Source organism: Chaetodon trifascialis, chromosome 17, assembly GCF_039877785.1.
Source record: "Chaetodon trifascialis isolate fChaTrf1 chromosome 17, fChaTrf1.hap1, whole genome shotgun sequence".
Taxonomy (NCBI): Eukaryota; Metazoa; Chordata; class Actinopteri; order Chaetodontiformes; family Chaetodontidae; genus Chaetodon; species Chaetodon trifascialis.
The window spans coordinates 24,006,410-24,032,727 of record NC_092072.1 but is presented as its reverse complement, the minus strand read 5'-3'; the positions used below and the strand labels follow the sequence as shown (position 1 = coordinate 24,032,727).

Here is a 26,318-nt window from a genome sequence, read left to right as displayed (position 1 = left end):
GAGGATTTCCAGTCAGGATTTAGAGTGCATCATAGCACAGAGACAGCACTGGTTAAAGTTACAAATGATCTTCTAATTGCATCTGATAAAGGATTTGTCTCTGTACTAGTCCTATTGGATCTTAGTGCTGCATTTGACACCATTGACCATGGCATCCTATTGCAGACACTGGAACACTTCATTGGCATTAAGGGAACTGCGCTAAGCTGGTTTAAATCCTACTTGTCAGATTGCTCTCAGTTTGTACACGTTAATGACGACTCCTCTGTGCTCACTAAAGTCAGCTATGGAGTTCCGCATAGAGGGAGTTGGAAGTCATCTTTGACCAAGACATGTCCTTTCACTCTCATGTAAAACAAATTTCAAGGACTGCCTTTTTTCACCTACGTAATATCGCAAAAATCAGGCATATTTTGTCTCAAAATGATGCAGAAAAACTAGTCCATGCATTTGTAACTTCCAGGCTGGATTATTGCAATTCCTTACTATCAGGCTGCCCAAATTCGTTGCAGAATATTCTCCAGTTGCTCCAGAACGCTGCAGCACGTGTTCTGACAAAAACCAGGAAGCAAGATCATATTTCTCCAATACTCGCCACTTTGCACTGGCTCCCTGTAAAGTTTAGAATAGAGTTTAAAATTCTCCTCCTTACTTACAAAGCCATAAATGGCCAGGCACCTTCTTATCTTAAAGAGCTCATAGTACCTTATTGCCCTACTCGAACACTGCGTTCCCAGAATGCAGGTCTACTTATGGTTCCTAAAGTCTCAAAAAGCAGAACAGGAGTCAGAGCATTTAGCTATCAAGCTCCTCTCCTGTGGAACCATCTTCCAGTCTTTGTCCGGGAGGCAGACACTGTCTCTACATTTAAGAGTAGGCTTAAAACCTTCCTTTTTGATAAAGCTTATAGTTAGGGCTGACTCAGGCTTGTCCTGGACCAGCCCCTAGTTATGCTGCTATAGGATTAGACAATTGGGGGACCTCCAAAGATACACCGAGCTCCTCTGTCCTTCTGTCCCTCTCCATCTGCATGCTTTCATGTCCTACCACGGCGTGTTACTAACTTAGCTCCTTCCCCGGAGTCTCTGTGCTTTGTCGTCTTGCAGGTTACACAGTGGCTGAATCTGGATTGTGGATTTCAGCTGCATCTCCTGCCTTGGCCCTGCCTGACATCCACTGCAACTGCTACTGCTATTATTACATCCACTGTCACTGTTACTGTGACTGCATGTCTGTCTCTCTGTCTCTGTCTCTGTCTCTGTCTCTCTCTCTCTCTCTCTCTCTCTCTCTCTCTCTGACTGCATTACTGTCTGTCTGTCTGTCTGTCTGTCTGTCTGTCTGTCTCACTCTCCCTCTCTTGCTCTTCCTCTCTCACCCAACCGGTCGAGGCAGATGGCCGCCCACCCAGAGTCTGGTTCTGCCTGAGGTTTCTGCCTGTTAAAAGGAAGTTTTTCCTCGCCACTGTCGCCAAGTGCTTGCTCATGGGGGAATTGTTGGTTTCTTTGTAGATAAAAGAGCTTGGTCTGTACCAGCTCTATATGGAAAGTGTCCTGAGACAACTTCTGTTGTGATTTGGCACTATACAAATAAAATTGAATTGAATTGAATTGAATTGAATTGAATTGAATTGAATTGAATTGAATTGAATTGAATTGAATTGAATTATCATTGAGTTTAAGTTTAAGGCTGATTAATTGGCTTGAGTCAAAAATGGCTGCAACTCCACCTCCTTGGCCAGTGCCTTGAGGAATATGAGTATTAATGTGGCTCGGTGAAGTAGCTTCATTTAGGCTTACATTTACTTGTATAGCTTGCACAGAGATCTGATGCTCAGGAATCCACAGGAATCCTTGTTGTACTATTGCAGTGGTGGTGTTAATTTTTATTAGTTTTTATGTATCACTCATTTTCTGTTAACTTTTGATTAATTAGTTTAGTTTAGTGGTTGGGGGGTAGACACAGTCTCTATGGAGTTTTGGGTAGGTAACTGCTCTAATTGAATTGCAGAGGAGTGTGTAGGACTGCAGCTCTATGTCCTGGACTCAACTCTGAGTTGTCACAGGTTTGGTTAACTTACAAATTTGGTCAGATTTGTAGAGATGAGAGCTGCTGTCTCTCCGTTGTAACAAAAGATAGAGCAATTTAAACTCAGAAGAGCAAGAAAAACAGAAGTACACCACTACGCAGAAACCAGAAACAGGAAATGAGACAATATGCTTGTCAGTACGTACAAGTGAACAGTTAAATCGTTAAAACCACACAAAACAATCCAGCTCTTACTTCAATGAAGAGTTCAACATTTTTGGAAATATGCTTATTTCTGTTCTTTCTTAGAGTGAGGTGGTCAGAAGGATATTAATCTAATGTCTGTTAAGTACAGATCTGTAGTCTGGCCATGGTTAGCCTAGCCTAGCATAAAAACTGGATGTAGAGGGAAACAACCAACTTTGTCAAAAGTTGAAAAAATATACTGTACCTACACCTTTAATGCTTAATACCATAATTGATTAAATATTTCTCTATTCATTTAATAATATTTTCTTGTTTAAAAATGCTTCACATTGCAGCTTTTGAAAAGATGTACAGCTTGGCATTACTGTACCCTTCTGAACCCGTACTGACTTTTTGTGTGTCCCTCCCAGACTCAGAACTTCAGATCGCCCTGGTTGCTCTCTTCAGTGAAATGTTGTATCGCTTCCCCAATGTAGTTGTGGCTCAGGTTACAAGGGAGTCAGTGCAACAGGCCATTGCCAATGGCATCACTGCACAACAGGTACTTAACTACTGCATACACTCTACTACTACAGGGGCAGTTTAGGTTACTCAAGGGGGAGAATCATGAATGCAGTGATTGCTGAGTGCTACAGCTTCAACAGTGCACTGAGATTAACGAGTTTTCCATTTATTTCAAAGAATAGGTTGACATTTTTTGTCTTAAAACAATGGTCAGGTGAAAATACCTCATTGTGTAACTATCCATCCTCTTCAGCTAAGAAACAGTGTCATCACCTAAACTTTGGCATATATTTTTAGAACAAGGACTTTGGCTTTTATCCCAACATCACCTCCATTGGAAGTATGTTAGCAAGGGATATTTTAATGGCCAGTATGAACAGAAACAGTGATGTAAAGTGAGGCAAAACCAACCCTTTAACGGCAACAAAACTATAGATCTATCAGTTAAGAAAAGGTCATCTGATGCTGAATAACCAACAATGGAGCCATCCTGTCCTGCACTAGATCTTGACTATCAATCCAAAGTGGTTTTGCGCTGAGTCCTGGCTAAAATTCATTATCCATATGAATCTCCATTTTCATGTCTTTTTTCAGACACAACACAACACAAGACAACACAGAAGTCAACCATATATTATATATTATACTAAGCAAGTAGCAAGATCAACAATATCTCAGTTAATCAACTATAAGAGTTGGAGTACCTCAGTGCTGCAGACTGTTGGTACCAATGTAGGTACCAGGACAATACGTGTTTAACTGAACGTGCACATATTATGCTTAATAACTGTGTTTTGTTATCATTCAGTATGTGTAGATCAGATTGTCCTTGAAAACAATGTCTGATCCACCTGGATATTTGTAATATATATATATATTTTTTACTGTCCAGATTATCCACTTTCTAAGGACCAGAGCTCACCCTGTCATGCTCAAACAGGTACATCAAACTGATCTGTTCATCTTACACTACATTCTAATGATAATGACTGGGTGGCCTTAAGCCGGTCTGCACAGTGACTTCATCCTCCATCTCTATGCTTCAGACCCCAATCCTGCCTCCAACCATAACAGATCAGATCAGACTGTGGGAGCTAGAGAGAGATCGACTGCAGTTCACAGAGGGTGAGCATACTAATTTTTCAGTGTTTGTATTTTTCAGTTGTTATGGTCTGATGTAACAGACAGAGAGAGCCATTGTCATTGTTGGATGACCAACTGCCTTAATTGTGAACATTGCAACAAGTCTGTGTTCTGTTCTGTTCTTAGAATCTTAACTGAAATGAAACATTGTGGAGAAGTGAATCTGTATGTGATGGAATCTGAGCTGTCTGGAGAGCTAATGTGAACTGATTTCTCGGGCCATCTTCATTGGTCCTGCCTAAAGTGATGACTTACAGATGTTGGCTTGTTGATAGAGCTAAGTCAGTAGAGCTGCACTGTAAGTCTTGCTGTCTGAACTGTTCTACACTGTAAGAGAGAGGATGACTACTGATGTTGTGATTTGTCACCTGCCTGTTTTGTTTATGTCCATGTCTCCTTCAGGAGTGCTCTATAACCAGTTCCTCTCCCAGACTGACTTTGAGGTGCTGCGAGACAGAGCTCAGGTTGGATTTTATTTCCTATCTCCATAACTGAATATTATACTATTTTAGAATCAATATTATATTAATTTTATTTTTTAAAATATTCAAATCACATAACTACAGCAATTCACACAGATTTTAGAGTGATCCATCTTTTCAACTTTATACAGTGTAATCATAGGGCACAAAAAAACATGGTTTAGTTTAAACAAAAGAAGGAATTTTTGGGGAGAAGTGCATTTCCATTTCTCCCAAATTTCCTCAACATTAGATTTCTTCTCTTTACAGAGAAGGTGATTCTTTTGATTCTAAAGATTTCGTGAATGATATCATACCAGTCCTCCATACGTAGATGGGGTGTCTGGCTTAAGAAAGGATGGAGGCTTATGGCCAGGTCACACCAGCAATTATAAAAGCCAGATTTTGCAGCAAAATCAACTTAATTCCAAATGACCCTGATGGATGGATTCACTTGCAGGGCTGAAGTAAATCCACATAATTTTTTTGAACCAATTTAGAATGGAGGTCAGGGGAGTCTAAAGTGGAGGCAGCTCTCATAGCTTCTGAGCACCTAAACCTATGAGCATGTTGCCTAACCCACAAAACAAACCAAACAAGCCTCCTCAGCTATCTCATCTTAGCAAAACAACAAATTTTCAACAGATAACATGCCGGCCAACATTAAGCTAAGCTTGCTACTTTGTCGCTAGCACTGGCAGCATATAGTTTTTATCAGTTATCTAATAAGGACTACATTCTGAGATGATCACACAAAACAAAATGTTACATAAATGGCAAAAACCACCACACAGTCAAAACATACGCTCACAAAAACATTTTGCAAGACTAAACATTACTACAATAAAACAATGAAATGTTGAAAATCAGTATCAGTAAAATATAGGAAAATGTAGTGCTAAAAATAATGTAAAAAAATAAAATTAAAACTCAAAAACTATTTATCTCATTTAAAACTAATACAACTTTAAAATCAATTCTAAAGGATACAGGTGGCTGGTGTCTTTGAGCTTTCTGAACCCACTGTAGTTTTCAAAAACTAAACTTTTTAGGTAATCCAGTAAAAAGAATTACAGTGGCCACAAAAGACTTACAGTCATCTAAATGGCTAGCAATAAATGTGTGAGTGAATATTTCAATAGCAAACTGAAAAAAAAAAAAAAAATGATGATGTTATTGAATATTAAAAGTCTAAAAAAAACCCCCTAAAAATTTAGAGTCTAAAATCACGCCAAAGTTTGTGATGTTAAGTTTTAATCTGTGTCCTAAGGACACCAAGCATTGAGTGCGGCTTTTTGTCCTTGCTGATTTGAGTCCTAGTAAAAGAATCTCATTATTTTCTTCATTTAGCTTTTATAAGTTTGTACACTTCCATACATTAATGCCAGGTGAGACGTGCAGTGAGTGCATGCAGTGCATTGGATGCCATATTCAATAACTGAAACATAAGACAGACAAAGGACTGTTGATTAATGGCATAATCATCAGCTCCTTGTGTTTACAGCAGGTCCTCTTGATCAGTGTTTCTCAACTGGTGGGTCGCGACCCAAAAGTGGGTCGCGGGCGTCTATTAATGTCGGGGCTTGTCATTAAGGGGTGATGGTGAGTCCTGAAGCCAGGCCAGTTGAGAACCACTGGTCTAGAGCAGTGATTCTCAACTGGTGGGACAAAAAAAAAAAAAGTTAAGCAATAAATCCTGTGCTTTTATTTTGAAGGGTATTTTTTATGCAGTGGAATGTTGTCTTTTTTCCTCTATTTGGTTCGCGGCTTGTCATTAAGGGGTGATGGTGGGTCCTGAAGTCAGACCAGTTGAGAACCACTGCTGTTGATGATCTTTGTATCCACCTCTTTAATGAATTCCCCTGTTGTGATGTGCTGACACTGTCTGTTACTCCAGTCACCTGCTGCTGGTTAATGCAGTTGTTATGGTGCAGGGCCTGGGCTGTCTGGTGTGGCAAGACGTGGCTCACAGGGTGATGGTGGTGACACCGCAGGGACACAGTGAGGTCAAGAGGTTCTGGAAACAACAGAAGTCTCACATATGACTGACAGAAGACAAAGAAGGTGCAGTGACATCACACCTGTTGACAGTTATTCCTATGGTGTTAGGATTTTCTTGCTGCCACAGATGTTCATTGTTGTCAGTGCTGTAAGAAAGTGGAGATGATTGAATTATGTTTTATAAAATATTGACCTCCATGTATTTGGATTAAATGGTGATGAGAAGAAAATATTCAAGAATATGAAATACTGTCTTTTATACTATACATAAAGCAATGTCTATACATGTGTTTGGATGTATTTTCTGCCACCATTAGTTAAAGGTTCCCTGTGGAATTTTTTACGACTGCTTTGTCGGTGGGTCCCTGTTTTGTTAGTGTTGTGCACATGAACAAGGATGCATGTGCAGGTGCGCAAGCATGTGGATTATTTAGTACTGATTGATAGTTGATGGTGGTAACGCACCAAGAAACTGAGAAATCCACCAACAAAAGCAGAGAAAAGAAGACCAGTAACTTGTAAACATGGATGCATGACACTGTGGTTCAAAATAACATAAGTGGTGGGCACAGCTATGCTGAGATGAACAAAGTTTGTGCACAGGAGCCTCTACCAGACACTCCCATCAACAGCCCGGCCGCTAAGAAAGCAAACAGCTTTCTTAGCGGACCAGAGCCCTCATTGTATGACCTACAATTGATGATCCTGAAAATGATAAATGATAGAGATGATGAATTTGCACACATGATCAATAGCAACTCATTAGATATCAAAGAGCTTAAAGAATCTCTTTAATTTGGCCATGGAGCAATAAAAGACAGAAAACTGTATGCTGAAAAGAAAATGTGAGAAACAGCAGGTGAAAACAAAATTCACTACAGTAGCAATAATCAGAAGCCTTCAGCTTTATGGTGTGCCTAAATGTGACAACAAGGATGTAAAACAATTTCTGGGATTTGTCCGAATGTGACGCTACACTTAGGAACGAGAGCTGCTGATAGAATCAGCATGGCACAGAGACTCGGAGGATGAGACATAAGCAACAAAAGGGATCATTCTTCTCTGTCGCATGGTGAGAGATGAAATCTAGAGAAAGTCAAAGAACAATGCCTACCTTCCAGAGAACAAGCTTCACTTTGGTGGTGGGGCCAGAGCATATTTGGATGGAAAAAAAAGTCTACTGTGCTGCCGAGTAATAGAGAGTTAAATCAAAGAAAGGCCCCTCTTGTTTGTTACACTCTTAACCATACTATTTTTGAAATTGGTTCATGTGTATTTGGGAAACACCTCTTTCCTATAATTGACTGAGCTTCTATGAAGATCCTCATTCATCCAGGTCATGGTAATTCTAAGAGCTTCCAAAGGCAACTGGACTTGCTTGTGGTTCTAGAAGACATTTTGCCTCTCATCCATCAGTCTCATCAGTTCTGAACTTTTCTAATCAATTGAAAACTTACTGGAGACATCATAACCCAACAGATCTACAATACAGTAAGAGCAACAAAGATTCCTGTCTTTTCTCTAGAAATGACTTTTGGCCAGTTTCCAAGGATATGGAAAGAAAGGTAACAGAAGGAGATTTTATTCCTGCAATAATAACTGATTATAAAAGAATCTTAAACTGAATCTGACAAATCAAGGGTTTCTGGTTGGAATTTCCCCTTGTGGGACAAATAAAGATATATTGAATTGAATTTAATTGAAGATGTAAAAAAGGGTTTTTAATCATTGGAAATGCAGTTGCCCATTATTATGTAATCAGAGGTTTACAACAGTGAACAGTATTGGAATTATGCAGTTTTTCACAATGACTTTGGGAGGTATTGGGAACTGCTCAAACACTAAATTAGGAAATCTGCAATTCAATTTAGCAAGGAATTAGCTAAAAATCTAATGCTTTTTAATAAAATGCACTTCAAACATAAAATTAAGTATGTTAAGAGATGATGATCTCCCCCCACAATTAGATAAACTTCAACAGGAATTAAAGCTGCAAGTAGTAATGAATGGATCCTCACACCATCAGGGTTTGTGACAACCAACTACTAGACACTGACTGGTTGACACAGCTCCGAATTTTCATGTCTTTTAGACACTGCACAAATTAGTTCAGTGTCACTTCCTGTGTCCACTACAGTACGTAAAAAAAAAAAAAAAAAGTTACGTCCGTTTTTCATCAAACATTGTAAACAAGGAGTATTGCCTGAGTGTTCAAGTTGTATTTGGGTGTTGTCCTGCAGATGATCCATTTGCTAACAAATAATGTTGTGTTACATCAAATTCTTTGATATATATTGAAACTTTATTTATCCACCACATGTTTAAACACGAAATGGGCTTTAATTGTAAAACACAGAAAACAATCTAAAAAAAATTAAGACTTCATATCAGTTTAATAGGGCCCTATACAATGTAAACAGCACATTGATTTTGCTCTGCTGCACTACAATACAGCAGCTGGCACATGTGTTCTCTGATGAGAAGGGTAAGGGCATGGCACTTATTATAGTTTAATGATGATAATGAATTAGGGATAAGCCAAGTGACCCACTGATCTCCATCCCTGCAAGTGGAAAAAGAAGGGCCACTTCATTCCTGTCCATGGGATGTCCAGTATCGCTGGTTCACTTTCACCATACCAGTGAGTACTGTAAACAACATTCCAAGTAGCTTTATCCATTGACATAAAACACAGATTCCCAACGAGTAAAAGGAATAAAATGGCAAAAGTGAAAGGAAGCTTGCACATTAATCATAATTTTTTTCACCATTTACTGATACATATTTAATTGGTTAATCCAATCAGTTCAGTAACATTTATTGTGCATATGAAGGAAAAGGAGTGATGCCTTTGCACAGATATCACCACTCATTGTTCAGCAATTTGTTACTTTGATCGTAATTTTAGCTGAGGAAACAGTTTAATGTTCTTGGTTGGAATTAATTGCTGCTCTTTCAGTGTGTGATCTTCATCCAAAAAACGTGTTTTCAGGATCTGTGACTTGAACTCCTCCACAATATGGTGAACAAGTACTGCTGGGTTCTCAGGCGATGCAACCACAAGGTGCTTGAGTCTGATTACCTTGCCTTCGGGTGAGTAAGCTTAGACCTTGTGTCTAATAGAAAATTGAGAAAACCACTGACATGATCCAGACCAAGGAAGCACACTGCAGCACTGCTGCACTGTGTTTGCTTAGTCTGTACCTGTTTTATCTGTTTTCTAGCAGTCACAATGGCGTAATTCTGCAGCTGTATCATACTGTGCTCTTGTTTTAGTGAGGCTTCCTAATAATTGTGTAGCTGTCTCAACCTGGCATCATTTAGCCCCTGTTGATGATGTGTGGTAATGTGACATTGTACTGGTTGGGACAGCTAACATTAACTTCCAGTAAAGAAAGGCAGTCTTGCCATGTGAGACCAAAATAAGAGTTCATGGGTACAATGGGGAAAAAAAAAAAAAAAATCATCAATAATAACATCAGATTCTTGCTATAAACAGCCCAGGCTTGGCTGTCAGGCAGGCTTGAGCTGCTGTCAGCAAGCTCCACAACTGTCAGTCTAGGAGACAGATCAAACTTGTTGTTTCCTGTTATTCTGATGTTAATATGTAGCACTGAGGGAGCATATTGGAGAAATAGATGTATCATAATAGTCATGTCTTTAAGTGTGCTGATATAATAAATACTGTGCATTTCTCAGCCTTTGGCTTTGATACAAACATAAATTAAGGTAGAGATATTGGTGATAATTCCTATTTTCATTGCAGTTCACCTGGAAGACGTGTTGCTTTATTGGTTGAAATGATTAGCTACAACACACTGGAATGTAAAGACAATAATACCAAACATTTTGTTTTTGTGTGCAAATATACTTTCTATAGGTGAGGAAACCAGGCTGAAGCAGTGTGTGTTCAATATGAGGAGAAAGAAGTAAAGTCCCTCTTGCAATTCTTTCTCCCTCTTCACTCTGTGGCAATCACTTTGAGGACTATCAAGTCATCACAAGTAGAAAGATCAAGTCTGAGGGTTGTGCTCATGCCAATGCTTGCTTTTCAGTCATTTCATAAAACAGTTAAGAATCACTATTTAGAAATGCTTTCAGTTTGATTAATAATGTAATAAAGTTCATTGTGAGAACTGTGTCATTCACTCAGCCATCGTGTTCAGAGAAAATCTGCCCTTTTCAAGTTTTGGGTATTAAATATGTACACATGATGGTCGTGCACTGAAGCAAACCTCCATAGACCAGGTCTGACAAGATGATATGTGTACACTGTCATATTTCAAATCTTCAATAAAGTGTCTTGCTTTAACAGAAACGCACCCACGATATGAAAACTGAATGACTACATAAGGAAAACCTGGTGTATTAAGTAGCGTGGGTTTGGTGCCATCCATGTGGTTGTGGAGAAAGGAGACCACATGGACATTATCACATTCTCTAATGACTTATGAAGATAATGCTACAATCAATGCAGACTTCAGCTTTTCTAATGTAAGGATAGCCCCACAGTTTACTGTAGCAGCTTTTGTGAATTATTGAAGAATCTCTCCAACTTACAAGTTCAACTTCTCTCCTGTATAGGACCTTCCTTTGTGTTATAACCGATATCAGATAATCACTGCATAGTTTTGCAAATGCAGTTTAAATAACTAGCAGACTGGAGTTCAGGGATGAAACAACTGCAGTACACTTGTTCACACAAGTGAAACGTACTTTCCAGTTTGAGATTAACACTGTAAAGATTAGGAAACATCTGGAACTGGCCAACTAGATGTTCATTTGGGAGCACATTATCTCCTGTAATAGATGTGCACTGTTGTTGGCATCTAAATCTTTCCTCTTAAATGATGTAAGGGTATTAGAGCTAAGTTTTTAAAGTTTTATTAATAGCTGCATACAAGTTCTGTTTCATTCAATAATGCCATAAATGTAAGCCACTGGGAATGTTTGTTTTTTTTTGTCACCAAGATGAATAACAGTAGTGAGATTCAATTATCAAAGCAACAAGGACTTAGTTAACTGGTTCCTACATTGTGACTACAGTTAGGTGGTCAGATTCAGATCCCTGGTTAAAAGAGAAATGCTGTGAACATCCCTGCATTAAATAAATGAAAACACGAAGGGGCAGATAAATTCAGCACTTATTTTATTTATGTATTACTTGAAGGATATGTACACATCACTTACACATTATGCTTCTCGTGATTTTGAGAGAGGGGACTGGCAAGAGAGACAATTGATAAGAGAGGGTGAAGATGAAAATGGCTATAAATACAGACATTGGTGGAGCATGTGTCTGCACCATTTGGTTGCACTTAGGTTCGGTAGATTTGTCACTTTTTCCTCTGTGTGATACACTAAAATCTATGTGGCACATTTTACAAAAAATCTGACTTCGACCAATGTATGGCCTCCTCCCATTTGGTGAGACACTTGCACAAACTTTTAGGACAAGAACAATACCAAAACTTGAAGTCTCCTGGTGACACACACTTTCTATGGAAAATCTATGGAAAATCATCTTTAAAATACAGTAAACCTGCTCTCTTTTGTGATTTGAATGTTCTACTTGGGTTCTTTTTTAAAAAGCAGTACAAATGTGTTCAAAGGTAGTTAGTGGTTAATTTCCGCAGAACAATTGATTCTTTCTCTGGGGATATTTCAGTCCAGTATGCTGTCCATGTATTCTGTAGCACTGTAAAAAACACACAGCTGCTAGTGGATACACAATAGAAGAACTTCTAGATTCACCTGATAGGGAAGCTCAGTGTGTAAACCAAAGAGATTCTGTGCACCCCTTATCTCATCCTATAAATCACTGGCTGCAAATAAATATCTTCTCTGTGCTAATACTCTGACCTGCTGGGATGTGAATTGTATCATCCATTATCTTTGTGATTTGCGCTGTTTACAATACTGTTGTCTGTCTTCTCAACTGACAAGGATGAAGATCTGCACTGAAAGAGTATTCACAACCAGGGCATCAGACCAGGAGACAAAGGGGGCTGAGCAGACAGGGCCCTCGTGTGAAGAGGGCCCACAAAGATACTAGAATCGATTTTCATGGATGTGGCCCATAAAGAATGCCTACAGTATAGGTTCTGAAGAGCTTTTTTTCCCTCTTTTTTTTATTGCCATCATCCAGTCCCTATTTTTCCTTAATTTATGTGGATATCCCATAATAAACCTCTTCATATTTATGTTAAGCATGAAAATTAAAGCGCAGCCAGTTGTCACAAGAGTTGCCTGTGGCATGAACAGAGCTTGATCACAAAATATTCACTTATTTTAAACAAAGATTTATGGCCATCAATAAATGAAATTTGTTCAGTTAATCGCCTTTTAATCTTTGTAGGATATAGTACCTTTGTGTTTTCTTTCCTTGCTACTCACTTTTATTGCGGTTTCACTGCATTTAAAATGTTCCTCCTTTTCTTACCCTTCTTTGGCTCACATGCTGTAATTCTGAATAGGGCCGGCTCCTCATCTACAAAACATGGACTTAAACTTATTTAGCCGTGCCCACATGATACATTTATAACTGGATACATTGTAAATGAGTACAAAAAGTACCAGGACATAAATGAGCAAATCACTAATTTTGTGAACGATCAAAACAAAAGCAGAGCAAGGGGGAGCAGTGCGGAGTGCCGCTCGGGTCATGTGCGTGAATGCCTGTAGGTGCCGACATAGTGGCCAGGATTAGTCAGACCGTCTTTTTTGTACTGCAGACACAGCGACACATTTGAACACTTTAAGTATAAAGTGTTTTCCGAGGAGCTTTCCGGGAGTGTAAACGCTGACACCGTATTGTCGTGGGAGAATATATAACCGTAAAACGTTAGCCGAACAACAGGCCGCGAATGGACCCAGAGAGCTCGCGTGAAACGTCGACCGTCGAGGAGTGCCCCAAACCGCCCGGTGTGCGGGAGGAGACCCCGGGGGAAGAGGCGAAAGAGGGAGAGGGGAGCGCCGTGATGTTGAAGCGAAGAGGAGTGGTTGTACACACCTCGCAGGACACGAAGGCGCAGTATGAGGATGCCCGTGATGACGCTGAAAACCAGAATAAAACTGGAGAGGAAGAAAATGCCGAAAAACACGAAGAGGAACTAGACCCTAGAATTCAGGCATGTTAAACATTAGCAATATCACTGAAGTAGTCTAATAGATAAAGCCTGAGTTGTATCTTTTGCACAAATCATCCAGTTTCATATTAGTACATGGGGCATATTTAGTGAAGTGAAGCCGTTATAAAATATACATGGCACTAGTCTTCTCTTTCCACAAACTGGCATCTGGCATGTTTATCTTGAACCCTGCATCTCTGGGAAGCAAACGCTCCCCTCTCTGAACACTTTATAATTGCTTAATTTCCAGCGTCTCTCCAGCCTTTGTGTGCATTCTGTTTTCAATTTAGATCATCTTCCCCTGTGTTTCCAGGAGGAGCTGGAGCATCTCAACCATGCCAGTGAAATGATCAACAAGCTGGAGCTGCAGCTGGATGTGAGGAAGCTGTTTGTGTCACAGTCACAATGTTTGTACACTGAAAGGCTGTTCACTTGTCTTATTATCACAGCCTCAGCGTTCACACAGTGACATGGCAAGGATGTGAGTTGTGATTTTATGTCATGTGTGCGCTCCCTGCAGGATGCCAGGTCCAGCTATAGGAGGATTCTTACTGATTCTGCCAGGAAGCTCAATGCTCAGGGCTCCCAGCTTGGTCCCTGCATTGAGAAAGCAAGGCCCTACTATGAAGCCCGCAGACTTGCCAAAGAGGTATGTGGTAGTATAGCTGCACATGAGTCTTCGGTGTATGTGCATAGATTAGTATGAAAGATGTACTCTCAGTTGGCAGTTTAATGGGTTCACCCAGTATAAATGGGGGCAATCTGTGTAGATTGTCCTGCAATAATTCATACATTCACGAAGTTTATAATGTTCAGTTTTTGTTCAAACTATTTAAGAGAGCTACCTTATGAACTGAACCTTATGAAAAATGAACCTTAGGTTCATTCAGGATGCTGTAGTGTTTGCTTCTATTGAATTGTATTGTGTCATATTCAGAGATGTTAGTAGTTTAAGTAGTAGTTTAACCCATCCATTTGATATAAATAGGCTGGATAAGATGATACAGAAACTTTGTGAGGGGATTTCTTTTTCAGTGTTGCACTGTTTTGTGTCAGATGAGGTTATTGAGTAATGTCCTGAGCAGTATTGATCTTGTGAATGAAAACTAGGAGGAAAAATAAGTGTTGATAACCTTTTTTTACACAAAGAAAATGAGACTTAAACTAAATGAATATAATATTTGAAAGCGGGAACTATGACAGAATCTATTCTATTTTTTGTCAATGAATACAAACTAAATGACAATGTGAAAGCTGGATTAATGGACAAATGTACTCATTACTGTTTTGACGCAAGATCTTATTCACAACAACCAGCATATCTGTGCAATCACACTGTAGCTCCTGATGATAAAACTGGTTCCTTAGCTGTCCAGAAATATGTCACACTATGAAATATGTAACACTATCAAGTGCAGTGGTTGTTGATTTAATGTTAATGCTACTATCATTTGTGTTTTAGCAACAGGGAATGTGTGTGTGTGTGTGTGTGTGTGTGTGTGTGTGTGTGTGTGTGTGTGTGTGTGTGTTTGTGTGTGTTTATTTTTGTACTGTAATTTCTGTACCTGTGTGTTGCGGACACAGGTTCTTAGATGGGAAAAGCTAGATTTATTTCTCTGAACAAAAACAAAAGCCACCACACATGATGTAGTCGACCAATCACGTGCGGCTTGAACGGAGAAGAAGTTGAAAAGAAAAACAAAAAAAACAACAACAGCAAAGCGGCTCTCGCTCCCGCCCCGATCGTTCACTTCAAAGAACCGGCTGTTTCGTTCGCGACTGACGCATCACGACTAGATATTAGCTTAATGCTATCAATTAGTTTACTCATGTTAGCGACACTGAGTTGGCACCGGGCCCAATTAACTTAAGCTATCGATATGTTACGTAATGTTAGCTGGCCATCAGTATTTTGCGAATGTCTATTTAACTTGTAAAGTCTATTATGAATTATCTTAAGCTAATAAGTCTACCTTTTCTAAATTAAGTCGCTGCCCTATTTTCCAAGATGACACTCCTCTGACTCCCTGACCTGGTGCCTGGGTACTTGACGTGATGTCACTTTCAAGGCCGCGCTCTCGCGAGTAATTAACGTCAGACTCTGCTGTGAAGGTGCACAGACATGCGGCGGTGGTGTATTTGTGACAATAAAAAAAGAAAAAATAAGAAATTTGAAGGAGCGGCGGCTAGGCTCATTTAGGAATGGTGGCAAACCACTCCTAAAAGAATGTGGAGGAAACACTGCCTTCTCCATCCAGCCGGGTCTTCCTGCTGCTTTCTCATGCAGAAATGTTGACTAAACCTTCCTGTGTCATTTAAATAACCTTGACTTCAGCTTTCTCCCAAACTAATGAAGATACACCTTCCTCCAGGCTTTGACAGAGCTCATTGAGCTGTGTGTCTGGAATGACTTTGTTCTTTCATCAGGATAAACACCAAAGACACTGAGACTTTATTTTAAAGGGAGTCCCAAAGTAGTATGTAAATACAACCCCAATTCCAAAATAGTTGGGACACCGTGCAAAACATAAATAAAACAGAATATGATAATTTGCTAATCCTTTTTGACATATACTCAATTGAAACAGGACAAAAACAATATATTTAATGCTTTACCTCATCAACTTAATGCACTTTTGTGAATATAGTCTTATTATGAATCTGATGCAGCAAACAAGTTGGGACAGGAGCAACAAAACTGACTGGGAAAGTTGCGGAATAACAGATGGACAGAGTTTAGAGCTGAGTAGTAATGTGAGTGTTCTGGAAAACATCCCCCCTCATAAGACTAATGTAGGAAGTTTGTTATTTTGGTTTGGTGCTTTTATTTTGACTAACTTCTCTCTCTCTGAGGTCAACTTCCGGGGGGTGTGTTTTCACAGTGCACACATGAGAATGCAGCCACAGGACTCCAGGGGTGCTTTTCATTTGGTAAATTGGTCTCCTCGTCTCCTCCACTCGCTTCCTCTCCTCACGTCTTAGCTCCGCCCAGCGAGGACATGAAAGAGGGATGCGAGGAAGAGACGTGAGGACGGAGACAAAACTCCAAAAATGAAAAATCCTCGCTCCACAGCATCAGTCCGAAGCGACGTCAATTACTGATGATGTTTACCTGCTCCCGCCATGATTCAAACGTGTGACACATTCGACACGCCCCTTAAATAATAAAAGACTTCCGCCGCGTAGGCTACACCGGTGTATCCTCACTCTGATCTCCTTCAGAAGCCTCCTCTCTCCTCGCTCCTTGTCTCCTTCAGGTGCATTTAAGCAATTGGAAGATCCTTCATCATGGCGGAGGGGAAATGACTTCCGGGTTGACAAAGGAGAGAAGAGACGAGGAGGCACAATTCAATGAAAATGAAAAGCACCGCAGCAGTTCCAAAACACCTTGTTAGGTCATACCAAGGTAGAAGGTAGAGAGAGGGGAGCGAGTAGCAGGGGAGTTGTTAAGTTGGGCTTTTCGTTTGTTGTTTCTTCAGTTTATTATGTATTTTGGGTCAACCTGTATTAGATTAGAGTTCTTTACATTTTGTAGTAATATTTGACAACATCCATCCATCCATCCATCCATTTTCTATGCCGCTTTTCCCTTTCGGGGTTGCGGGGGGGCCGGAGCCTATCTCGGCTGTCAACGGGCGAGAGGCAGGGTACACCCTGAACCGGTCGCCAGCCGATCGCAGGGCACATACACACAACCATTCACACTCACACTCACACCTAGGGGCAATTTAGAGTCACCAATCAACCTAATGAGCATGTTTTTGGTCTGTGGGAGGAAGCCGGAGTGCCCGGAGAGAATTTGACAACATTAAATGGTATATTTATGTTTTTAAAGAAGTTTGTGTCTGGGGGGCTCCCTTCTCATGGGTGATGATGTGGGCCAAATCAAGCAGTGGGGATAGTTTGCAGGTGAGTGAGGGTGCTTTTATTCGGTAAATTGGTCTCCTCGTCTCCTCCACTCACTTCCTCTCCTCGCGTCTTAGCTCTGCCTAGCGAGGACATGAGAGAGGGATGCGAGGAAGAGATGTGAGGATGGAGGAGACGAAACTCCGAAATGGAAAATTCTCGCTCCACAGCGTCAGTCCAAAGCGACGTCAATCACTGATAACATTTGCACAGCTGTAAAAGCTGTAAAACGTGATATTATGGTCAGATCTGCAGTCAGACTGTTCTACTCCTGATTGCTATTGATGAGCTTTCAATGATGTGCCATTAGAGGCATAACAGAGGACGGGTGTGCGGTAGATTAAACCAACAGCCTTGTAGCCTTGCTTTAATATACCGTAATATACCAAGAATTTTATTAATTTCTTGGTGACAGATACAATTGTTAAAAGGACACACACCCCATCTGGGTGAGACTGTGCATTTCTTTGCTACCCGTGTATGGCCACCATTAAAGTACAAAAAGAATTAGAGCTCTGAAGAAAAAAAGCCTGTTTGTCAAAGACTGTTTATTTTTACACCACGCTCCACACTTCCATCCCGCTGACTCTCATCCTGTTTGTAGAGATTAACTACCATCAAAATCCTACAGGTAACAAAACAGAAAAGTCTGGCATATATATGTTTTTTTTTTCTGGGGAACCGCAAAGCACATACCTGACCTCTAATTTAAGATGCTGCCCGAACCAAATGAACCAACTTATGCCTGGATCAGACTACATAAACCCAGCCTGATTTTGTGAAGATTTTGTCATTGCTAACAAGTTACCAGCATCATGGCCAACTATGAACCACAATCCGGCGTCAATACCTGTGTAGTTTGACCTGCTAAACAACTTGTTGTGCAGCATCTGGAGGGACTCCCATGACACCCAGACAAAAAGTCTAGTATGTCAGATTTTTTTTTTCTTATGACACACCTAGTGTGACATCCTCCAGAGGACGTGTTCCTTAACGTGACCCAATCACGTGCACTCTCCAGAGTGCAGTCAGGTTACAAACATGGCAAACAGGAGGAGAAATGCTGAGTGTAGGAGCCATAAATATGTATTTATATGGATGATTAATTGTGTTAGCTACTCCTACCAGTGTTAGTGACCAAAAAGTCAATGACACTTCTGGTAATTGCTACATGGGTGTGGTTTCACATTACTTGAGCTGTTCATAAGTATGGCGGCAGGCAGACATTCATGGTGAGGAGGGATCTGATATTTTCTGTTGACCGTCATCGTCACCGCACTCATTTCATGTCACTGCAGGCTCCATTTCATTGTATATAGCTTTAAATTGCATCCTTGTTATGCTCTTTCTTTTAAATAAACTGTTTACAACACATCTGGACTGAAGCATGGATTTTTACAAATGCGTCACACTACTCAGCTGACTATTGACCCACACAGTGACTTTCATTGGTCGTAGTTGCTTTATTTAGTCAACAATGTAATTGTTTAGTTAGCATGAATGTCATGGATCGCTGGACTTCTGGATTTGATGGACATCATTGAAAAATTTGGACTGTTTGCTGACATGGGCTTGCCACAATTGACTGCTGCTGTGGTGGAAACTCACTTGTTGACAGTCACTCATCACAGACATCAGACGCGGTAGGCTTGTGTCTGTTAATTCATCCTGTGTATTTGTTGTATGTTTGAACGCAGTTCACAGTAGAGATACTGCTGCTTGTCCATTGGGGATGGTTGGATTTAGTTTGTGTTTGTGCATGCTTGGTTTCCTGTGGTGAGAAAAATTAAAGGGCTCACAAATGAAATTAAGCTAATGAAAAAGGATGAAAATGTGGAAACTGTTCAAACTGGAAAGAAGCATTCACCTGTGTGAAAATGCAAAATCACTATTTAAGTCAGTCATTGTATTGCTTCCCAAAGAAGAACAGGCGATCAAGGCTGACTTATCCAAAGGCATAACAAAAGGTAACACAGATTTCATGGCTGATGTGAAACAATGGCTTTTTATAAATCGGAAAGCGCTTTTAGCATACAGGTCATGTTGCTGCTGATTTCACAATTGCTGCATACAGTGGGGCAAATAATTGTTTGATCCCCTGTTGACTTTGTAAGTTTGCCCCCTTACAAACAAATGAACACTGTATTTTTATGGTAGGTGTATTTTAACAGAGTGAGGCAGAATATCAACAAAAAATCCTGAAAAAACACAATATATAAAGCTTGCGTTTGATCGTTTGAAATAATTATTTGATCTCCTACCAACCAGCAAAAATTCTGACCCCCACAGACCAGTTCAGTACCAAAGGGGCACACAAATTAGTTCTGTCACTTTAAGAAAGTTGTCCGAATCTAGTATAAAAGACACCTGTCACAGAATCAATCTCTTCCATTCAAACCTCTCCACCACCATGGGCAAGACCAAAGAGCTGCCAAAGGATATCAGGGACAAAATTGTAGATCTGCACATGGCTGGAATGGGCTACAAGACCATCAGCAAGAAGCTTGGTAAGAAAGAGACCATTGTTGTGATTATTCAAAAATGGAGGAATTACAAAATAAACATCAATCACCCTCACTCTGGAGCTTCATGCAAGATCTTACCTCGTGGGGGAAGGATGATCATGAGAACGGTGAGGAATCAGCTCAGAACTGCATGGGAGGAGCTTGTAAATGATCTGAAGGCAGCTTGGACCACAGTCACCAAGAAAACCATTGGTAACACACTTTGCCGTAAAGGATTGAGATCCTGCAGTGCCCACAAGATCCCACAGAAGAAGGCACATGTACAGTCCCATCTGAGGTTTGCCAATGAACACTTGAATCAGAATCACAATCAGAATCAGAAAAAGCTTTATTGCCAAGTACGATTTTACACATACCAGGAATTTGTTCCTGGTATATTGTTTGTGAAGTTGGTGCATGAAAAATCTTCTAGAAATATGGCAATGTCAATGTGACAAGTAGAGGCAGAGGTGGAGTGTGAAGAGTGTCGGGGGGGTTCCGGGCCTTGTTGGTAAGGCTGACTGCAGACGGGGAAAAAACAGTTCTTGTGGCGTGAGGTTTTCGATCCTGATGGACCGCAGCCTCCTGCCAGAGGGGGGGTCTCGAACAGAAAGTGGAAAGACTCCACAGTGTCAATAGTGGAGTCACAGAGGGTGATGGCAGGTGAGGCTGAGTTCTTCCTGTAGTCCACAACCATCTCCACTGTCTTTAGAGCTTTGAGCTCTATGTTGTTCTGGTTGTACCAGGTCACCAGATGATGGTGTTAAAAGCAGAGCTGAAATCCACAAACAGGATCCTGGCATAGGTTCCTGTGGAGTCCAGGTGCTGGAGGATGAAGTGGAGGGCCAGGTTGACTACATCGTCTACATACCTGTTGGCTCTGTAGGCAAACTGCAGGGGGTCCAGGAAGTGATGTCCTTGAGGTGTGAGAGCACAAGGCGCTCAAAGGACTTCATGACCACAGAGGTCAGGGTGAAGACGTTAAGTCCTGTGGTCCTTGGCTTCTTGGGAACAGGGATGATGGTTGAAGACTTGAAGCAGGCTGGCACGTGGCATGTCTCTGTGTCTGTGAACACTGGAGACAGCTGATCAGCACAGTGCTTCAAGGCGGATGGAAAGACAGAATCCGGTCCAGCTGCTTTCTAGGGGTTCTGTCTCCTGAACAGTTTGTTGACGTCTCTCTCATGGATGAAAAGAGTCGTCACTGAAGTGGGTGGGGAGGGGGGTACCTTTAAGGTGGCCATTGGTGGAGGTGACTGGAGCTGGAGCTGTTGAGAGGTGTTGTCAGGGATGGTTGCTGGACTGTCCCTTTGTCTTTCAAAGTGGCAGTAGAACTCATTCAGGTCGTTGGTTAGGCGTTGGTCGTTGATGGAGTGGGGGGCTTTAGGCCTGTAGTTTTGGATCTGTCTGAGCCCTTTCCAGACAGACGCAGAGTCGTTATCTGAGAACTGGTGTTGGAGCTTCTCAGATTACAGTCATTTAGCCTCTTTCACCGCCTTGCTAAACTTGTACTTCACCTCTTTGAATCCTTTGCTAACCTTAGCTGTCTGAGTTTGGCTGTGAACCAGGGTTTGTCATTGTTGTAACTCACCCTGGTGCGTGATAGAACACAGCAGTCCTCACAGAAGCTGATGTAGGACGTCACAGCCTCCGTGTACTCATCCAGACTGTTGGTAGCAGTTGCAATTCCTCGTTTATTTGGCAGTGAACACACTTTAGAGAGAAATATTCCCGGTATCACTGTGTACAGTCCGCCCTGGCAAAGACAAACAAGCGCACTGGCCTGTTTTCCTGTCCTCCGCCATTTTGCTGCGTGAGCAAAGGTGAGCGCACCTTTAACCAGGATGTCCAAAATTTCCAGTATTGGGAGCAGAAAATTAGGAAATAAATCCTCTGGTGTTGTTACCCTGATGTTCATGAGCTCTTCTCTGTCTCGCAAAAAACAGACTTGAAACACAAAATAAAACAAAACAACGCACACCAACACACCGAGACAGCCGTCCACGGTGCCATCTTGGCATAAGCACAATGAATGATTCAGATAAGGCTTGGGAGAATATGCTGTGGTCAGATGAGACCAAAATTGAGCTCTTTGGCATCAACTCGACTTGCCATGTTTGGAGGCAGAAAAATGCTGAGTGTGACCCCAAGAACACCATCTCCACTGTCAAGCATGAAGGGGGTAACATCATGCTTTGGGGCTGTTTCTCTGCGAAGGGTACAGGAAGACTTCACTGCATTGAAGGGCCAATGAACGGGGCCATGTACCGTAGAATCTTGGAGGTGAACCTCCTTCCCTCAGCAAGAACACTGAAGATGGGTCGTAGATGTGTCTTCCAGCATGACAATGACCCAAAACATACAGGCAAGGCAACAAAGGAGTGGCTAAAGAAGAAGAACATTAAGGTCATGGACTGGCCTAGCCTATTTCCAGAACTTAATCCCATAGAAAATCTGTGGAGGGAGCTGAAACTTCGAGTTGCCAAGCGACATCCTCAGAACCTTAAGAATTTGGAGAGGATCTGTAAAGACGATTGGACCAAAATCCCTCCCGAGATGTGTGCAAACCTGGTGACCAACTACAAGAAGCGTCTGATCTTGGTGCTTGCCAGCAAGGGTTTCTCCACCAAGTACTAAGTCATGTTTTGCTTGAGGATCAAATACTTATTTCACTTGATCAAATGCAGATTAATTTATAACCTTTATACGATGTGTTTTTTCTGGATTTTTTGTTGATATTCTGTCTCTTTCTGTTGCAGTAAACCTACCATAAAAGTTATAGACCATCCATTTCTTTGTGAGGGGGTAAACTTACAAAATCAGCAGGGGATCAAACAATAATTTCCCCCACTGTATTTAGACATCTCTCTCACTTTACCTGAGGACACACCAGTGGAGCTAAAGGAGAAAACTTCACACACTGATGCTTAATATGAGATTCCTTTTTCCTGGACATGTACTCAAGCAGCATCTGACATACAGAATGAAATTCAGCCAAGTGACAGTGTGTCAAATGTTGGAAGCAAGAGGAGCAAGCAAAGTTCTTTTGACTCACGCTTCAGAACTTCCAGTACTTCATCTGCATGTACAGAAGCTGAGGCTGAAATGGCTGCTTTCATGGTACAACAAAACTGCTTAAAGATAAACATGCACTGGAAGAGCAGGAGGAGCAGCTCAGGATGAAATGGAGCAACTGGAGTTGGAAGCAAACATTTCTGCTGCTAAGGCCAAAGTGAAGGTACTAGAAGCCGCCTCAAAGGGATCCATTGTTCGAAGCAACTTATCCAAGAGGTCTGATGGCATGGAATCATATTTTGAAAAAGGACAACAGGGAAAGAAAACACCTCACAGTAAAGTAGATCAAAGACATGCATACACATGGACAAATGCTCCTAACATAGTAACAACCTCAGACAGAGTGGAAATAGCTCCCTTGACACTCTAGCCGTGTATCAGAAATCCAGGTGTGCTTTCAAATGTAAATAGACTGTATTTGTATAGCATTTTTTAGTCTGAAAACCACTCAAAGCGCTTTTACAACTCAAGTCTGCATTCACCCGTTGGTGCACACAGTCAGCGCAGCTAAGCCATTTGCTCATTATGAGTGTTATCCACTCACAAACGGATGGCGCAGCATCGGGGGCAGTTTTGGGGTTCAGTATTTTGCCCAAGGATACTTTGGCATGTGGACTGCCGAGGCCAGGGATTGAACCACCGACCTTCTGACGGCGAAAGTAACTGAGTACAGGGCAATGGGCTCTTGCTTACGGAAAAGTAAAATCAAATAACTTAAAATTTTCTTGAACAACACACAAGAGAACAGCCAAGGCAACCTGTGAGAAGTTGCCTACACATGAACATACAGTGGGGAAAATATGTAAGGTGTCAACATTTTTGTCAGTAAATACACTTCTAAAGGGGCTATTGAAATGACTTTTTCACCAGATGTCAGTAACAACCCTCAAATCCACAAATACAAAGAAATCAAAACAAACAAGTCCATAAATTAAGTTATGTGAAATAAAGTGGAATGACACAGGCAAGAAGTATTGAACATACAAATTGAAAATGATTTAATACTTGGTAGAAAGGCCTTGGTTGGTAATGAAAGCTTCAAGATGCCTCCTGTATGAAGAAACTAGTCGCATTCATTGCTCAGGTGTGATTTTGGCTCATTCTTCCACACAAACTCTCTTTAAATCTTGAAGGGTCCAGGGGTCTCTTCTAGGAACTCTAATCTTCAGTTCTTTCCATACATTTTCGAATCTGATTTAAGTTGGGTGATTGACTGGGCCACTTTAGCAGCTTTGTTTTGTTTCTTTGAAACCAATTGAGAGTTTCCTTGGCTTGTGTTGGGATCATTGTCTTGCTGCAATGTCCACCCTCGCTTCAGCTTCAGCATCCTTGTGGATGGCAGCAGATTATTATTAAGAATATCTCTCTACATTTCTCCATTCATTCTTCCTTCAATTATATGAAGTCTGCCAGTACCATGTGCTGAAAAACAACCCCACACCATGATGTTCCCACCTCCAAACTTCTCTGTTGGTGTGGTGTTGGGGGTGATGTGCAGTGCCATTTCTCCTCCATACATGGTGTGTGCTGTGACTAATTGATAAATGATCTAAAAAGTAAAATTTTGGTCTCATCTGACCAGACTATATTCTCCCAGTATTTCATGGGCTTGTCCAAATGTTGTGCAGCAAACTTCAAACGAGTTTCAACATGTTTTTCTTTAGTAGTGCAGTGTTGCTTGGTGAGCGTGCATAGAGGCCATTGTGGTTGTTTAAAACAAGTATACCTGCTGACTCCAAGTCTTTCTTAAGCTTTCCACAATTGGTCCTTGGCTCTTGGACAACTCTTTGGATTATTCTTTTGACTCCTCTATCCTCTTGTGAGGAGCACCTGATTGTGGCCGGTTTAAGATGAATTGATGTTCTTTCCACTTCTGGATAATGGCCCCAATGGTGCTCACTGAAACGTTCAGAAGTTTAGAAATTCATCTGTTGCCAATGCCATCACTGTTTTGAAACAATGAGGTTGTGAAGGTCTTGGGAGAGCTCTTTGCTTTTACCCATCATGAGATGTTTCTTGTGTGACACCTTGGTAATGAGAAAGCTTTTTATAGGCTATCAATGAGGACTAAACCAGCTGATATTAATTTGCACTGATGGGGGCAGGAATGCATTCTTAATACTGACAGATTTCAGCTGGTTCCTTGGCTTTCCATGCCTTTTTGCATCTCCTCTTTTTCACGTGTTCAATACTTTTGCCTGTGTCATTCCACTTTATTTTGCATAACTTAATTTATGGACTTATTTGTTTTGATTTTTTTTATTTCTCTGTATTTGTGGATTACTTGGGTTGTTACTGACATCTGGTGAAAAAGTCATTTCAATAGCCCCTTTAGATATATGTTTACTGACAAAAATGTTGACGCGTTCAATACTTATTTTTCCTGCTGTAAAATTGCCACAGCCTACATGGAGAAAGCTCTTTTATGGTCATTAATAAAACCAGATGACACAAAGGCTCTACAGGCAAATGCTCTCTTTCTAAGTGGATGCTCTGACACAATGGAAGAGTTTCACCACGTGAACAAGCTTGACATGCCTACTAATATGCTTGTCATCATAAGGAAGTTGTCCTTCTGACTGAGGAGTAAATGGAGAACTGCAGCCTGTGATTTGCAAGAAAAATACAATCACACAGCTGCCTTTATGGATATAGTGGAGTTCATTGAAAGACAAGATTGCAACACACAGCATTTGGAGACATAAAAGACAGTCTTTCAGTTAGCAAAGATGTCAGGAGGTCTTTGTCACAGCCTCATCCAAGAAAAAAAGAAAGTATCTTTGCAGAGAAGAAAAATTACAAAGGAGAGTTTGCCTGCTATGAGAATGTGTTTGTTCTGTGGTTCTGTGGTCTCACTAATACACACACACACACACACACACACACACACACACACACACACACACACACACACACACACACACACACACAAAACAAATTTATTAGACCACCACCTAATGTAAGGTTTATGCCACAGCTGCCCTAAATTAACAGCATTGGTAATTACCAAAATCATCTTTTATGTTTCTGTAATGGTTAATACACCAATATGTATAAGCTCTTTAACTGAAATGATATTTTTAATGCTAAAATATAATTATTGTTATCCATGAATTTTCAAGTTTACAGATTTACAAAAAACTGAAAAAATAGTAAAGCACATTATTATTTCTTGATTATTATGTCAAGAAATAATAATGTGCTTTACTATTTTTTCAGTAAGGAGGAGGAGTGATCTCCTTGCATGTTTTTAGTGAGGGTATATTTTATGGAGGATACCCCAGGTGAACACGGGGAGAACATGCAAACTCCACACAGAAAGGCCCCTTTCGTCAAACAGGAGACACCGAGGGCATGGTGGA

The 26,318-nt window shown here is 40.9% G+C and overlaps 2 protein-coding genes across 2 annotated transcripts in view; both read left to right on the top strand.

The window, feature by feature from the left end:
* gtf2h4 (general transcription factor IIH, polypeptide 4) overlaps positions 1-8,483 on the top strand; it is a 30,253-nt gene extending 21,770 nt beyond the window's left edge. Inside the window, exons 10-14 of the mRNA XM_070985362.1 lie at positions 2,643-2,773; positions 3,629-3,676; positions 3,783-3,861; positions 4,282-4,343; positions 6,275-8,483. Of these exons, the coding sequence (XP_070841463.1) occupies positions 2,643-2,773; positions 3,629-3,676; positions 3,783-3,861; positions 4,282-4,343; positions 6,275-6,385 (431 nt within the window). The 3' untranslated portion in view covers positions 6,386-8,483. The remainder of the gene's footprint in view (positions 1-2,642; positions 2,774-3,628; positions 3,677-3,782; positions 3,862-4,281; positions 4,344-6,274) is intronic.
* A 4,466-nt stretch (positions 8,484-12,949) lies between these two features.
* sh3bp5lb (SH3-binding domain protein 5-like, b) overlaps positions 12,950-26,318 on the top strand; it is a 30,393-nt gene continuing 17,024 nt past the window's right edge. Inside the window, exons 1-3 of the mRNA XM_070984628.1 lie at positions 12,950-13,471; positions 13,785-13,847; positions 13,992-14,120. Coding sequence (XP_070840729.1) covers positions 13,208-13,471; positions 13,785-13,847; positions 13,992-14,120 — 456 coding nt within the window. The 5' untranslated portion in view covers positions 12,950-13,207. The remainder of the gene's footprint in view (positions 13,472-13,784; positions 13,848-13,991; positions 14,121-26,318) is intronic.